General features: G+C 32.2%; 2 protein-coding genes across 2 annotated transcripts; both read right to left on the bottom strand.

The window, feature by feature from the left end:
• Window positions 1-398: 398 nt before the first annotated feature.
• LOC145638343 (transcription factor bHLH110-like) lies at window positions 399-6811 on the bottom strand. The gene is made up of 7 exons (XM_081689312.1): window positions 6410-6811; window positions 5114-5822; window positions 4252-4389; window positions 1793-1858; window positions 1110-1175; window positions 950-1012; window positions 399-830 (listed from the first exon to the last, which is right to left on the bottom strand). Exons 1-7 carry the CDS (start codon window positions 6586-6588, stop codon window positions 657-659), a joined length of 1395 nt encoding a protein of 464 aa, XP_081545438.1. The 5' UTR covers window positions 6589-6811; the 3' UTR covers window positions 399-656.
• A 2804-nt stretch (window positions 6812-9615) lies between these two features.
• LOC145639398 (cyclin-T1-3-like) lies at window positions 9616-16293 on the bottom strand. The gene is made up of 7 exons (XM_081690631.1): window positions 16217-16293; window positions 14942-15257; window positions 14626-14707; window positions 12787-12921; window positions 12518-12693; window positions 12263-12414; window positions 9616-10517 (listed from the first exon to the last, which is right to left on the bottom strand). Exons 2-7 carry the CDS (start codon window positions 15151-15153, stop codon window positions 9973-9975), a joined length of 1302 nt encoding a protein of 433 aa, XP_081546757.1. The 5' UTR covers window positions 15154-15257; window positions 16217-16293; the 3' UTR covers window positions 9616-9972.
• Between the last annotated feature and the right edge of the window lie 688 nt (window positions 16294-16981).

Genomic DNA, 16981 nt, shown 5'->3' with positions numbered 1-16981 from the left:
CTACGGATGTGTTACTTTATTCATGGGATCGTGGTCGCGATGTCTGTGTTGATTTGACAGGGTCTTCTCCTTTGACACAGTGAGAGCTATCTGACTTTATTCCTGGGCGGGTTGTGGCTGATGCTGTTCATCGGAAGCGGGATAAGTATGAAGCTCGATGTCAGGCGATTGGATATGGTTTCATTCCCTTCTCCTTTTCTTCGCTTGGGGAATTAGAGAAGGAGGCTGTTGCGTTACTGAAGCGAATTCAGAGGTTCTCGACGACGCAAGACATTGGGGCTCGTGCTGCAGCTCATATCTTCAATAGGGTAGGATTTGCTATAGCTAGAGGAGTGGGGGCCCAGATTGTATCTCGGCTTCCCACTAATTTTTTGTAGGTTGTATGACTCAAATAATAATAATAATAATAATAATAATAATAATAATAATAATAATAATAAATATGTACTTTACATTGAGTTAAAGATTTGACAATAGTAACACATTAATTATATATTATGCCTTAGAAAAATAAAAAATGGATCAAACGTGGTCGATCTCGATATTATGAATTCATTCAAGATGACCAAGTTTGCTCCATTAATCATACAAATAACATATATATATATAATTACTAAATACTCGTATATATTTTCTTTTTACACATTTTTTAAAAGTTATAAGCCTGCAGGATTAAAATTAGGAGATGGCCAAATACCACCATTAATGGCAGCATCACTTGCTAAATTAATATAGGACATGCATGATTGAGGCACAAGACATAATCCTCGGCTTCTTAAGTCGTCTTTTAATATTGATTCATCACTCTCACAAAATTCATCGTCTTTAACCTGCAAGAATAACATTAATTCATCGTGAAATTTCGATTTATACGTATATTTTGTATGTCCTATGAATTATATACGTAGTTACGTAGTCATGCAATAAATAAAACGTACATAGATCTTACCCTTCGAGTAGTATTGGAGGTTTTGTTGTGAGATGATGACTTCATGTATGGAACACTTAGTGTCTGCATTAATAACAATGTTTTACCACGTATTTAAGCCTTGTTTTCTTCACCTTAAAAATAATAAGTATACGTAACATGTTTGTTACATTGTTCGTACCTCAACTTGGTTTTGGAGGAATTTGATGTATCCAATCGCTTCCATCAATACGGAAGCTGTATCTGTCTGCCAACAACACACACGTACAAGTTTTCGTTTACACAATTTTGTCAATAAAATTTTACATTTCAAAGCTTCTTTGAACATTGTATTATTATATTATAAAGAAGCTTATTGCTAAATATCAACAAAATTTTAGCAGAAATTATTGCTAAATTTGAAAGATAAGTTTATTGACGAACATTATTATTATAAAGCTACTCCGTACTAGTTGAAATTGAAAGATATAAATAAAGCTAGTTTTTTTGTAAATTACATGTAACTTTCAATGAATGTACATATACATAAAGATGATACAGATTTTTGATAAGCTAGGAAGCTTTAATTTTGATAAGGTTGTTGAGTAACTTTAATTTTCTTTTAACTAGCTTTAATAATTTTGAAAAGTTACTTTGTCAAACACATTATCAAATCAATAATTAAGCTAATTAAATTCTCATTTCGACTATCAATCTTTCAAATAAGATAAAATGTCTTGCCAAATGTTACCTCCTCATCTACTTTATTCAAATATGTAGAAATACATTTTTGACTCGATAGAAATGATTTTGATTGATTTATTTTAATTGCAATAATAATGCAACAATATAATCGATTCATAATGTTAAGTACGGAGTATATACCTTGCCAAAGGGTGCCACTAGTTGTTGAAGTGCCGCGATTCTATCTCCTAACCTCTCTTTCCTTACCTGATTAATACACAAGCATGTATGTTACACAAGTACGTAGTTTAACACCGTACATAAGATACACCTTTTTAAGAAAATGACCTAGGGCCTGTTTATATTTACTTATTTTCAGTTCAGTTCAGTTTAGTTCAGCTCCAATCAGTTCAAGTCAATTCAGTTCAGCTCCAATCAGTTCAGTTCAGTTCAGCTCTTAATTTCCCTCTCTCATAAAATATTCATTTCAGCTTAGTTCAGTTCAGTTCAGTTCCAATCAGTTCAGTTCAGCTCCAATCAGTTCAGTTCAGTTCAATTCAGTTCAGTTCAGTTCAGCTCATTTCAGTAAATATGAACAGGCCCCTAGTGTAAATAATTCCGTGTTTAAAATTCAGTCAAATACTAACATACGTAGTTATTCTTGGAATTTGTATAGTAAAGAGTTTAAGGGCCTGTTCTCTTCCGTTGAAGTTCAGTTCAGTTCAGTTCAGTTCAGTTCAGTTCAGCTCTTAATTTACGTCTAATGATATTGCTAATGATATAAAGCCTTAACAACAACAACAACAACAACAACAACAACAACAACAACAACAATAATAATAATCAATAAGTAATAAATAATAATAATAATAATAATCAATAAATAATAATAATAATCATCAATAAATAATAATAATAATAATAATAATAATAACAATAATAATAATAATAATAATAATAATAATAATAATAATAATAATAATAATAATAATAATAATAATAATAATCAATAAATAATAATAATAATAATAATAATAATAATAATCAATAAATAATAATAATAATAATAATCATCAATAATTAACACTACAAAAATAAAAGCCTTTTAGCAACTAAGTTTGGCAACAGTTTTTTTAAACGTTGCTAAATAGCAACGAATATAATTTTTTTCATTGCCTAATTAAAAGCGAAATTTTATGCTTTAGTTTTTTTAATAATTAATGGCTACATGTTTTTGATTTGTTGCTATTTAAACTAAATTTTCTTAGTAGTTGTTACTAGATGGCATCATATTTTTCTCTTGTTGCCATGTAGTAACAAACTATGACAACAAATATTTTATTTGTATTGATTAAGAAACAAACAAAGGCAATGATTTTTGAATTGTTGCCATTAGAAACAAGTCGTCTAAACTTTTGTTGCTAAATGATTATGTATTTTTTTATTTGTTGCCATTGGAAACAAGTTGTGTTACATTTTGTTGTTAATTTATTTGTAGGTCAGTTTTTGCTATTATGTATAAAATTATTTTAAAACACTCTTCTTATTATTTGTTGCTATAATGACATCAAATAAAGACGAATTTTAATTTCGTCTCTAATTTAGAGACGGATTTTTTATTTTGTCCCTAATATAGAGACAAATTTTTCAATTTCGTCTCTAATATTTCGTTCACTTATTATAAATTATATGTATAGAAGTAAACAAATATTACTTTGTACAGTTGGTAAGAGATTCACCATGTGACTTTGAGGTCACAAGTTCGACTCCTACCAACTGCGATTCTTGAGACAGGAAATTCAAAGAGCCTTACATGCAAAGTCAAGCCAAGTTGACCTAATCTGAGTGAGATTTCAGATTAGGTTTTTGTCTCGTAGTGTTATCAGCAACCAATATTTATGATTTGTTGTTATTTTTATGAACCAACTTTAATAATTTGTTTCTATTTTTGGGAACCAACATTAATAATTTGTTGCTATTTTAGGAACTAATATTAATAATTTGTTGCTATTTTAGGAACTAATATTAATAATTTGTTTCTAATTTTAGCAATGACCAATGGTAATCTGTTGCCAAAGTTGGCAACGAATGCACCAAAAATAGCAACCATCATGGAAACAGTATTTAAATGGATATATGCAATATTGCAACAAAATTGCTTTGCAACTGGTAGCCAAAATCCCATGGCAACAAGCCTTTTAGCAACAACAAATTTTTGTTTCCAACCCGTTGCTAAATAGAGTTGGCAACGAATTTTTGATGAATAGCAACAAATTTGAGTTGATGCTATAATTTTGTAGTGTAATAATATTATTATTATTATTATTATTATTATTATTATTATTATTATTATTATTATTATTATTATTATTATTATTATTATTGTTATTAATAATAATATGTACATTTGTATAAACACATATGTATAGTAATAAATAATCAATAAATAATCAAAGATCACTAATCCGTAGTTAAAAATCACTAATTAATAAGTTCAGTTCAGCTGAGTTCAGTCAATCGGAACAAGCCCTAAAGATATCATCATAACAACAAAGTTCACGAATGCTTAAGTGACTAAATTAAATTTAGAAAGCGACATATTATTTAGTAACCAAAAAACTCCGAAGTGCTATGCTTAAGCTAACCTTGCTATAACCTACCTTAAAAGGAGGGCAAGAAGCGCGTGGTTCGAAGCGTGGTTTTTTAGATGACATTTGATGATGAGTTGATTGTTGCTCCATAATGTAGTTCTTTGAATCAGCTGGGATGACTCCATTATTATTGTTAAAAGATGAAAGCTTTAACCAAAAGAACTTAATCAATATCAATAGACTACCCACAAAAAGAAATAAGTAAACCACATAAACTTTGCAAGAAAGGAAAAAAAAGAAAAGAAAAAGTCTTAAGGTTCTGAAAAGATAATTTTTTTTATATCATTTCAATGTATAAAGCTGAAGGTATCATTCATATTAAAAAAAAAAAAAAAAAAAAAAAAGATAAATCAGCAGGACCATTCTTTTTCACTTTCAATAATCTAAATTATTCAACTTTAATTTATAAAGAAGTGTAGCTTTTTCTATTTTATTACTCATACAAATTATTAGAGTAAATAATTATTGATTGATCCATCTCTTTAATTATATTCTTTTTACATATTGTCCTAAATGTATAATTAATGTGTCATCATTATTAAAGTATACTTAGAACACTAATCCACGCTTGTCAAAGGTGAAGAATCATTAATTTTTAAAGTTGAACATACATGTGTTTTGTTTGACATTTTGACAATGCAAATATCATAACTTATAGTATCATTATATATATACATATATATTAGCTAAAAATAAAACAAAAATAACAAATAAGATGTAGAATCATATAAACTCCCTTTGTCATTTTTTTTTTTTCGCGGTATTGAGGAGAAAATTGTTACTAAAAATAGAAAGACCGGAAAAAAAAATAAAGACAGAAGAAGTATATGAATATAAACCAATTAGTTATACATAGGAAAAAGATACTCACATTATTATTAGGAAAGTTGCAAAGTTTGAGATCATTAGACTGTTGCATATCATGATCAACGTTGAACCGAGGACTACCTTCAAACAGCTCTAGGAGATTATTACTTGGAGAGGAATGATTGTTAAGAGTCTCTCCACTTAGAAATCGAGCAGTAGCGAATAGATCGAAACCATTTTGAGCATTATTAGCCATCTGAGGATCAATTGTGCTTGAACTTGAAGATATTGGTGAAGACATATTATTGTTGTTGTTGTTGTTCATGTTCGAAATATTTACACTAGGAAAAATCTGGCTGAAAGTAGTACTAATGCTTTTATTAGTATTTTGATGAAATTGTTGTAAATTTGGTTGAAATGTTGAAGGTTGATTATGAAGATTTCTATTATTAGAAAGCATATGGTTTTTGAAAGTAGGAGATAATGTGTTCTTAAGAAGAAGCATTTCACTTGGTGATGAAGTTGAGGAGCTTAACATGTCACTAAATTTCGCGAAAGTAGGATTATCATGGTGATCTGAGGAGGTTGATGGTGATTGTTCTTCCTTAATTTTGTCGGCGATAAATTGATGATGATGTTCTTGGTGAGGAGTAGATTGATTAATGGTAATATGATCATTAGGCCAAGGAAAACCTACTTCTTGTATTAGGGAATTGTTAAGAGAAGTAGGAGCATCTTCACCACAAGTTGCATGGATATTGCCATTATTGTTCCTGCCAATTAAATTAACAAAAGTTTAAGCAAAATCACATAATTAATGAAAATGAATTTCTGTATAATTAAATTACAATTTATCCTTGAAATAAACTTGTGTTTTTGGTATGTATAGTTATGTGAAAATTACAAAATAGTAACTATTCTTGAAATAAACTTATGTTTTTGGTAAATTTTCTATGTATAATTATGTGAAAATTACAAAATAGTAACTATTCTAAGTCTTTAAATTAGATCCATGCATCAAAAAGATAGGAGATAAAAAAAAAGATCCAACAAAGAAGAAAGAGTGCCAAAAAATGATGAAAGACAATTATAAAACCCTAATTCTAGGAAAATGCATGTAAGATCTAAGCACAAACTAGCAAGAGAGGAACCCCATTGCACAAAGAGCTTATCTCATATGTATGTACAAATTTCAAATCAAAAGATTAAAAGTTCACATCCCACCTACTTCTGTATATTATTTCATAGAAAATAAAATCAACCAAAAAAAAAAAAAATCAATTTCTTTAGAAAAAATGATATACATAAATTTATGCCAAAATAATTATAATATTATAAAATAAAAAAAAAATCAACTTACAAGAAGAAAGTGGGAGTTCTCCAAGCATGGTCATTTTCTGCAACACTAAAACATGGAGAAGGCAAAGAAGGTGGATTATTAGAAGAAGAATCTGCAATAAGTTGATGATCTTGAAGATGATGATGATGATGATTATGTTGTTGATGAAGATTTGAAGATTCCATGCTTATATCACACATTTAAGTAATAATATGTGCATAATATAATTAAGTAAAGATAAATATAATTATATATATATATATAAATTGGGCTTTAAAATCCCAAGATTAAGAGTGTATTAATTTAATCTCCTCCCCATAATTCTGAACTCCCTCCAAACAACAAGAATAGTTTCAGGTGACAGCCACAAAAAACCCAAGTTTTTATGCATTATATTGCTTTTTTAAAAAACTTTTTTTCTCATTTCTATAATATCCTCTTTTGTGTTTTCAACACCTCTTAAAGTACCCTTGAAAAGAAAGAAAGCTTAGGAGGAATAACTCTCTCCTAGAGGGGCCATTTAGGAATTTTGACAATATTTGATTAGTGTAAAGAATATGTACATTAACATTGATGTGGATGTTACCTTACTATGTTGGGAAAGTCTTTAGATTAAGGTTGTTAAGAAATCTATGTTCAAGACTAATATGTAAATGTATATATATGTCTTTAATTTGCTAAGTACATATGAAAATTTTATCGGGCATTTGATAGGTGGTGATCGAAAATTTATTTGGGATCATGCAAGCTCAAAATTCCATTTGAGCAAGGTTCAACTTGTTTATGAGGTTGTAGTTTTCATGAAGAATTTGTAAATAGCTTGTTATTAATTAAATGAGTCGAATTATGAACGAATGAGATTTTCTTGTAACGAGTTGTGCATGCTAGTTACATAAGAGTCTAAGAGTTTACTTGATGGATGAACAATTAAATTAACTTAATAACGGTGTATAGTCAATAACTTTATTAAACAAGCTTGTTCATGAGCATGAATAAACTAGTTGTTTATGAGCTTAATTATATAAATGAGCAAATTAATGTTCATGCTCAACCTTGTAGGAATTGAACGAGTTTGAAGAATTGTTCAAGCTTGGCTCATCTTTAAATTTAAAAAACTAACATAATGAAAGCATGCACTTGATCAATCTTAGGTATCCAAAGTAACAAAAAAAAGTTTTTAAATTAAAGTAGAATGTCCCTTAATTAATTCCACACAATATAATAGTTGCTTTTATCATTAGAATACAATTCATCTCTTTTGTTTATGTTTTTCCAAAAGTTTATTCAGATTAAGTTGTCTAAGATACAAAGTAAAGTGATAAAATATCCATTATTTTCGGCCAGAGAGAGTATCAAGTTTGCCGACCCATAGCTACTTGTTTCTTTCTATCAATCTCAAACTTTGTTTTATTCTTTGTTTAGGAGATCCATGGATCAATAATGTGTAAGAACTAAGAAGGGTTATTTTTTTTGGCAGACTGCAATAACAGGAAGATGATTACAAATTAGCTAGGTTATCATCATCATAATTGTCCTTCCCTTCAATCCCAAGGCTTTAATGCTAAGCTAATGATGGCTATTGGCAGCCTTGCCCTATTTAATATCCCTACTCTTTCAATCTTAACCCAGCATGTTTATAAGCTCTGATTACCTCTTAATTATGTATTATATCTAGCAACTTAAATTATTTATAAAATGTGCTTTTTGATAGATTAGATAATAATAATAATAATAACCATATCTTATGCTTGGTCGGTTATGAAAAAAATTATAGGAGTAATGAATATAGCTAGTAGCTAGCTCAATGGAGTTAACTATTAAATCCATCATGATTATAGAAGCTTAGGGTAATTATGGCTTGTCTAAGACTTGATTTGTTAGCAAGATTATTGTTACGTTATTTAAGACTACTTTAAAGCTAGGTGTGTAGTTACAAGTTACAACATGGATGACCATCATTTTGATGCATTATGTTTTTGTATGTTAGTAGGGTATTGAGTATTGACAATTTTATTCTCATTTTTTCTAAAGGTTATCAAATTGATCTGAAACCTTATTGCACATGTTAATCCAACTTAATTACTCGTACCATTTACCACCCTAAGAAATGTTCCTAGTAAGGATTGAAACTCCGCGTGACCAAAATCAAGGTTGGAAATTACAATCTTTATTTTCACTAGACCAATTTCAGTTATCATTTTATCATCATAATACAGTTTTGCAGGTTAAAATTCTAATTAAATTTTAATCTAATTCTTTTGAATAGGAGGAAAAAGTACAGTTAATTAATGAGTTGATTAACTAGTTAAGTAGTGAACTTAGTGAGATAAGACAGAAATAAAATCAGGGGACAAAAGTTGACATCAGAGTAGAAAATGGGAAAGAGAAACATGACAAGGGGGGTATGGGCAACTTTGGCTTTAAAATGCTCACCTTTTTGCTTTTACCCTTCATGGCTAGCCCCATTGTCCACCCATCCATCCAGTTGCAACTGTGCTGTATTTTACACATTTACATTTCAGTCTAATAATTTATATGTGCAACCCAAAAAAAAAAAAAAGGTAATTTAAAAATGAGACTAACTGACATGTATGAGAATGACAATTATCGTATTTGATTAAAATCTTAAAAGGTAGTATTGTATTAAACACTTACGATCGAATTTTATCTATACTACGAGTATTTACATGTGTGTGTCTCTTTGAATGCGAGCATATTAATATTTAAAAATAAAGACATAGAGACAGATATTCTGTTACAAGTACCTACATTAGGTCATCAATTGAGTCTCACAAACTCTCAAGATTCATTCCATGAAGTCTGCTTCCGACAGAAGTGTTTCAGGCGCATTTTCTTGTTTTTTGTTACTTTTTTTTTTTATTATTATTTTAATAATAATTTAAATGGGCTCTACTGTAACATTTGCCGTTAAAATATAAGAACTTGCGAAGTGTACTTCGTACTTGAGTTTCTGCTGGAATGGTATATGCCCAGCCTACAGGAAAATATAAATAAGCGTATCAGTAAGTAGTCAATTTATCAAGGACTTAACTCAATTGGTAAGACTCTTGCCTTAAATTCTAGAGATACGAGGCTCGAATCTTATAATGGTGCTTGTAAGTGGGGAACTTGGGATCCCTTGGACCCAAAAAACATTGCATGTTCTGCAAAGTCGGAACCAGAGAAAAATTGGTGAAGAACAGAAGCCAAAAATCAAGACAGTTGAATGATGGAAAATGCTCTACCTCATATATATAGAAAGTTTTGCACTATTTATGATTACAAATGATCAAAATTTAATGCTAGCCTTGAAAGCAGGCATAAGTGCATAACCCATAAATAACTATTTACATCCATAATTGTTAGTATACATCAGTTCTACAAGCAAGGTTTCCCAGAATTCATGCAATACTCGTAACTGAGTAGAACGAGTTTACAAAGCTTGGCCAATTTGCTATTTCTGGATAAGGGTTCTAAAACCACCCATATGAAGCCTTAAAAATTTAATGAATTGATACCTGTAATATGAGAGGCTGAGAGCTGGACAGTTAGAATTCCCCCTCAGACAAAAATCAACTTCTACTTCACTCATGAAGCACCTTCTGTCTCTTGGAAGCGGCCACATACTCAAGTTCTACTCCTTTCTCCAGTTCACTCTCAATTAAGAGATCGCCGTCCAGGTCGCTTTCTGTTACTGCCACAGCCTTATTTTTAGCACATTTCACACGCCGGGTTCGTTCAAATGCCCCTTTGAGGCGGTCCAAATCAATTTTTCCAAGAGCATCATCCCCACGAGCAGTTTTGGAACTTGTATCAACAGTCTCACAGTCAATGACACTACTAACTCCACTACAGTCACTTGACTGATGCTCTGATGCTACCTTCCCCGGAAGATGGTTGCTTTCAACTATACCCTTCGAGCCATACTTGTATGTTTGAGGTTTCTGCTCTCGAGCCACAGGAGCAGCTTTCTCCTCAAGACCAGAGTCAACCGTTAATCTGCTCTGTGCACTTTGACTTGTGGAGTTTTCAGCTTTCAGAGTAGATGGCTTGATCACATCATAAGGCACTTGCGGTACTTTTTGTTTTTCATCGTGCTTAAAATACCGAAGCATTTGCTGTGTAACTTCTGAGAGAATGCAAAGCAACAAAACAGTACTCAAACTTCAATGAAGATGAATGAAACATAGAGAAACTCCATTACTTTTGCATCTTATAGGCAGACAAGAACCTCCCATGACAACCTCTCCCCACAAAGCATTGCTTCCAATTTTTACTGCTAATCCAGAGTACCAAATTTATTTTGCATTGATACCATTTAGCAATTGTCATTACTACTTTGAAAGCATTTGTTTCTCAAACATAATAACTTCAGATTTATAATTAATTCTCATCAGATTCAAGCCAATAATAGTTTGAACATGGGCACTGAGACATCACCATTAGCTACAAAATAAATAAACACAAAACTTTTAGCATGTGCACGGAGACACCACCAAAGGATACAAATGAAATGAGAGTTAATACTGCTCTACAGGTTTGCCCGAGGAACTACTTCCTGCCCATTAGTTGTTTAATTGGAAGACCCTTTGGATAGAATGTACATACTTTAGTTGGTGAGGTAGCTATAGAAGAAAAAATGTACACACAGGGAAGACTTTTGGTTGACTTGGGAAGAATAGATTTGCAGTAGACAATGTTTCCAAATTCCAACCCAATTCCTTGTTTTGGTATGTTATTATAGAAAGCAGTGGGCCTTCACCCTAAAGACCATGTGGTGTTCATTGAAACCCAGGAGGAACAATATCGGTTCAATCAACAGAAAACCTCAGATCAACCAAAGTTTCTAGTCTTCCTACTCCTAGCCACATACACCACCACCAATCCCAAAGAGAGGATACTGCTAAGAAAAAACTACAGACCCAGGACAACCAAACCCACTACTGAGTCACTTAAACATCATCTCCAACCAAACTACCTCCAACAGCAAACACACCCCTTTTTCCCTACTCCGCCTGTTTCCTCTATCACTTAAAAACAAATTTGTTCTCTCTGTTTCACTATGCAACCTTATTTTTCCCCCTCTTGATAAAATAGTGGTCAGAAATTGAAGGGGGGCAGGATCTGAAGCGGTGGCTGCTACAAAAACGGAAATTTCCTAAGCATTTGGCAAGCCAGTCACAGTTCCGGTCAGCTCAATCACCTCCAAGCTCCCGGTAGAAAGAAAAGGAGATCGCCCAATATTTTGCCTCAATTTGTTTCTTCGAGAAAGGATTAATCACCAAGGTCCATCAAAAGCCAAGCTTCAGGCCATCCATAAACAAAGAAGGCAATATGTTGGCGGAAAGGGCTCCAAAGATGGTTGAGGGTCCAGAAGGGTTGGGTGAGGGAGGAGAAAAGATAGCAATAGGACTGTGGCAGGGAAGGGAACCACAGGAGAGAAAAAAGAGAATTTGGCTGGAAATTGTTGGAGGGGATAGAAAGATTAGGGAAGGGAAGAGCAAAGGGCCGCCGCTGTAAAATTAATTGGGACTTGGCCACTTGGCAGTGGCAAGAAAGAAAAGGGTAATATGGTTTTGACTAAGCAAATAAAAAGCTCAAGCGTTCATGTGATTTTTGCAATCTTCCTTTAATATCCTGCTCTCTCATTCTGTTACCAATTGCACATACCTTTCTCTCTCTAGCAATGAATTGACCATTAAAGAATCACAGAATAACACATATTTTCCCAATTTCTCAAGGTTCTCAGAAACAATTTAATCCGAAATTTTCAAAATTCAGGTGATGTATACCTTTCCCAAAGTTCCACTGGCTAATCACTGTTTGAACAGCAGGAAAAAAAATAGAAATGATGACAAATAAATAATCACAAACCTTCTAGATGCTTAGGTGACACGTCAAACTGCAGCCACCAAGCCTTTCCATCAACCATTGGCAGTTTGAAATTAATAAGCTTGGCTGCAACTGACAAGGATCCAGCAGCAATGTAGTGTGGCTTATACTGCAAGCATAACGTTGTTCTAAGCCTACAAAGCACAGGAACAGATTATTTGAGCAACATTGAGATACAGATACCAACTTTAGCCCAATAGTAAACACAGATGAGTAATCAAAAGGGGAAATCTTTACCATTCATTCACAAGATTCCAAGCTGCTTTTGCAACTTCATTGTTTGAGATCTTTAGCCTCTTTAAAGCACCAACAAGTGGGCTAAATGGGTGTTGAATTGCCATATCAAAGTCGATTGTCACTAGCAGAAGATTCTCAGCAACTAGAATTAGCTCCTTCTGCTTATAATAAACTTCCTACAAGATGAAAGCAAGACAGATTTCAAATTCTGCAACACCTAGAAAAATAACTATTGTAGTAAATTTATGGACACGAAAGGACCAACGTACCCGTCGTTTGATTCTCTCAGATGCAGAAGGATCCCATTTATAGACTAATTCATACGCCACCAAGACAACATCCCTCAACGGACGTAGGTTGTCCTCCACTTTGGAAGCAAGAAACATGCAAGCAGTTGCAACTGTCTGCATAATTTGTACCATCACATTTGTGAGGACAGATCACCCACTAGGAACAGTAGTGTGGCAAAAGTCATTTGAACACTACAATCTCCAACTGCATTTGACAGTCCCTACTCCCTATACAATTAAAATTTTCTATGCTTTGTGTTCAATTACCCTACTAGATATAACTTTCACATGATAAATGACCATTTTTGTAGAAATACAATTATTAGACCAAATTGAGAAGGAACAAAGTACATATAGCAAACGATAAAGAAAGAAGCCCTATTTATGAGAAGAATTTAAAGAAAAAGAATATTTTTTTTTGTATCATCTGCAGCTGCTTCAGCCTCAACTACTCAGCTACTTGTGATGTGTAGAAAGTTAATTTTCTTAATGAATGAAGATGGGTTCTTTAGGTCACTGATTGTTTTTTGCAACTTTGAACATCAAGTTATATGAACTACAGATATATTACACTTGTAGGTTGTAGATATATTTTCTATAACTGGAAAAAATTTTGGTTAGATTTTAAGGGATATTAAAATCTAAGAACAAGGTAATAAAAACGATGAATTTATGGGATGCGGGTTATTGATCCCCATACCTCTCGCATGATAAGCAAGCGCTCTACCAAATGAGCTACATCCCCTTATTTAAAAGAGAGGGGTTGGTAGAAACAATGAAAACAAATCCAGGAACTCTAAGTAAAAGAACCCTTTAGGCTTTTCCAAGATGAATATAGATACAACCTGAAAATACACTTGAATAAAACTCATACTAAAAGTTTAAAAGCCAGTTCCAAAGAGATTCTATAAAATACTTTTTACAACATTTTTTTTAAATCACAAAAGGTTTCATATCTGCCACAATAAGAGGTGCAAAGTGGGGGGGCAAAAGCCAACAGTCGGGTTTAACTATCAAAATATCACAAGCGAGAACATTGACGTACCTTATTAGAAAACAACAAAGTGTGGATATCATAAACGTGCCAACTTTTCCCTTACATAATCGATCGAATGAGACGCTACTAATATCTCTTTTAAATAAATTATAAACTATTGTTGTGCTCTTGTGGATTCATGATGTCTCAATATAAAAACAAATTAGACATATTTTTATCCAGCAGGGATGAAACACAAGCAGGAAGCAAAAATGCTGCTAGTAGCTTTTATAGATACTTCTAAAAGATACAAGTATATTGTTATCACGGTCTCCTTTTGAAATATTTGAAGCATAGATCCTACAGAGACAACGCAATAAATAAGCACACAAGCTTGAAGGAAGAAGAGAGGAAAACAGAGGATTCATGAGGTCTCAATATAAAAACAAATTAGACATATTTTTTTCCAGCAAAGATGAAACACAAGCAGGAAGCAAAAATGCTGCTAGTAGCTTTTATAGATACTTCTAAAAGATACAAGTATATTGTTATCATGGTCTCCTTTTGAAATATTTGAAGCGTAGATCCTATAGAGACAACGCAATAAATAAGCACACAAGCTTGAAAGAAGAAGAGAAGAACACAGAAGAGGGGGTATTAAAAAAGGCAGGGATGAGGTAGTATTTCTTGGTAAATTATCTTCCATCATTACTATCTACTATGCTAATGAATAAATACTTAGTATTACAATAAGACAAACAGGAACCCTTTGCAAATTTTAATATACAGCTGCATTTCCTGATATATATATACAGCAGGCCAAGTCAGGATTGCAACATTACCTGCCAATCATTCTTCGCATGAGATTGGCGCATAAAAAATCGATGGCAGAACATTGTTGCAGTTGCCGTAGTGACTGGGCTCCTGAAATGTATAATATCACACTTAATAAAAAAAAAGTACACATTATAGAACTAGCAGAATCTTCTAAAGCTTTCCCCTGATCTTAAATTTCTAATTGAAACCTGAATAAGAATATATACACCGAGTTTCAATATAAACATCATTGGTAGTTGAACATAACTATCCAAAAGATATCCCTTAATTAGGCAAGTAAACTTTATAAACTGTAATAATGTATGCAACAGATGCGCTTACACTCGAAGCTTCATGCCAAGATCTTTAATAAATGAACAATATAATTTCCGCAGAGAAGATTCCCTAGCACGGTCAACCCCGTCCTTCCTAGACGGTGAATAGTTGTCTATTTCATCTTTGGTGAAGTACCAGCCATGTGTACCTGGATGAAGGTTACCAGTGAAATCTTTACAAGTGGCATTATTGCCATTCTGAGAAGCATTCGCTGGCATTTTCACAATTTCACTTAAAGAGGCTCTTCCCGCCACAAATCTATAGGAATGGCACCTCTAAAGTTACAGCTGAATTGATTAAGAGCTTTCCACTAACAAGATTGCTGCACAATTTTGAAAAAAATAAAATAAAAATTAATCAGAAGAAACTACATCAGCTGCCACAGCTATAATATAACTTCAAGTATCAAGGGACCCTACAGACATATAATAACTTACTCAAACAGTTACTAAACCAACTGATCCCAGGATATCTATGCAAATCTAACTAAGTAACTACAGAGGTATAATTATGGAACCAGTAATTATAATTCGTCTGGCTTATCAGCATCTAGTTTATATGTAACAAAAACAACTGCAATAGAAATTCAACGGATTACAAACTACGGAGGTATAGTGGAACCAGTATTCAAATTTTCTTCTTATTCTATATTAACTTTCCAAAATATCCCATCATTATCTAAAGAAATTCAACGGAAAGGCGGAAAGCTACATAAAACCAAACGAAACACGAAGATTTCCACAGATCTCTCAGACTTTACAATTTTATAGTTTCTTACTATAACAGATTACAAACTATACTTTCCCACGCTTGATTTTCCTCATCAATTTACAGCAAACCAACTAAGACAAAACTTCCAAAGCAAACTTCACTCCTTCACTGACAAATTCCCGAACAAATAAAAAAGGATATTCAACCTCACAGGCAACATGAACAATTGAAACCCTAATTCGTCCTCCAACCAGAAAAATCACAGAAATCAATTCGATGAAACCCTAATATACCCAATACCCAAAATTCGACAAGAATTCATCATGATTTATAATAAAAACACAAATTTCAGCAATAATTCATGATGAACACGAGAAAATTGAGCCAAAAATTAAAGAAACCTAGAAATCGACAACATAATCCAAAATATTGAAAAAAAATTGCATCTTTAAATAAAAAATTGGCACCACGCATAATTCAAATGAATTACTTGACAATATAAATAAAATCAAACACATTAAAGTAAATTAAATAGACTAAATAAAAACAAATTGAGAGGAATAGAGAAACCTGAAGCAGCAGCAAGATGGAGTTTGATTTAGGGGTTATTAACGGTATCTGTTAAAATAAACCAAACAAAAAGAAACATGTTGTGTTTTTGTGGGATTAAATAAAGATATTCCGTTGTCAAAAAAAAAATAAAATAAAAAAATAAAAAAAAAGATATTCCAGTTGACCAAGAAGACTTCACACGTTTTTCAGATTTGTTTTTTTTTTAGGTCCGTAACTTAGGTGATAATTATTTTACCTAGGTTTCCTTTTTCGGATTTTTCACCATGTATCACAAGAAAGTTTTATAAAATACACAAAATCGTCAAGGTGTATTTTTGTAAGGTATCCCATAATTGGAGGATGTTATAAGAATGATACACGAAATGTCATTATGTGATTAAGATTATAAATCGGATCAAAATAGTGATATATTCTTTGGAAGATCATAATTTGATACTAATATGAGGTTTGATTTGATAAATCAATATTCTTTGGGATAGTGGCATGTTTTTTTTTCTATTAGAAGCAAATCAAGCAGCGGATTTGATGACATATTATTTTAGAGATCTCAATTTTGATACTGATATCAACTTTGATTTAATATCAACTTTGATTTAATAAATCCAAATTCTATTTTTTATGTTTTCTCACTGTTTTTTGGAAAGCAAATCAAGTCGCGGATTTAGATAAAAGGATCTCTCATGATCTCATCAACTCTGAACTATATCTACAGATCAACTCGTTCAAAACTACAAACTACATCAATATTCATATCCGTATCCG

The sequence above is a fragment of the Chenopodium album genome, chromosome 7 (genome assembly GCF_948465745.1).
Source record: "Chenopodium album chromosome 7, dcCheAlbu1.1, whole genome shotgun sequence".
Taxonomy (NCBI): Eukaryota; Viridiplantae; Streptophyta; class Magnoliopsida; order Caryophyllales; family Amaranthaceae; genus Chenopodium; species Chenopodium album.
This window is presented reverse-complemented; position numbering and strand designations above follow the sequence as displayed.

Excerpts from the sequence above, each read along its gene's own strand:
- LOC145639398 (XM_081690631.1), bottom strand. The coding sequence starts at position 15,153 with ATGCCAGCGAATGCTTCTCAGAATGGCAATAATGCCACTTGTAAAGAT. Across the intron at positions 12,922-14,625 it reads ATGCGAAGAATGATTGGCAG|ACAGTTGCAACTGCTTGCAT; the intron begins GTAATGTTGCAA and ends CAAATTATGCAG. Across the intron at positions 10,518-12,262 it reads GTCACCTAAGCATCTAGAAG|AAGTTACACAGCAAATGCTT; the intron begins GTTTGTGATTAT and ends GCATTCTCTCAG.
- LOC145638343 (XM_081689312.1), bottom strand. The coding sequence starts at position 6,588 with ATGTGTGATATAAGCATGGAATCTTCAAATCTTCATCAACAACATAAT. Across the intron at positions 4,390-5,113 it reads GCAACTTTCCTAATAATAAT|CTTTCATCTTTTAACAATAA; the intron begins GTGAGTATCTTT and ends TTTTGGTTAAAG. Across the intron at positions 1,859-4,251 it reads CTTCTTGCCCTCCTTTTAAG|GTAAGGAAAGAGAGGTTAGG; the intron begins GTAGGTTATAGC and ends TGTATTAATCAG.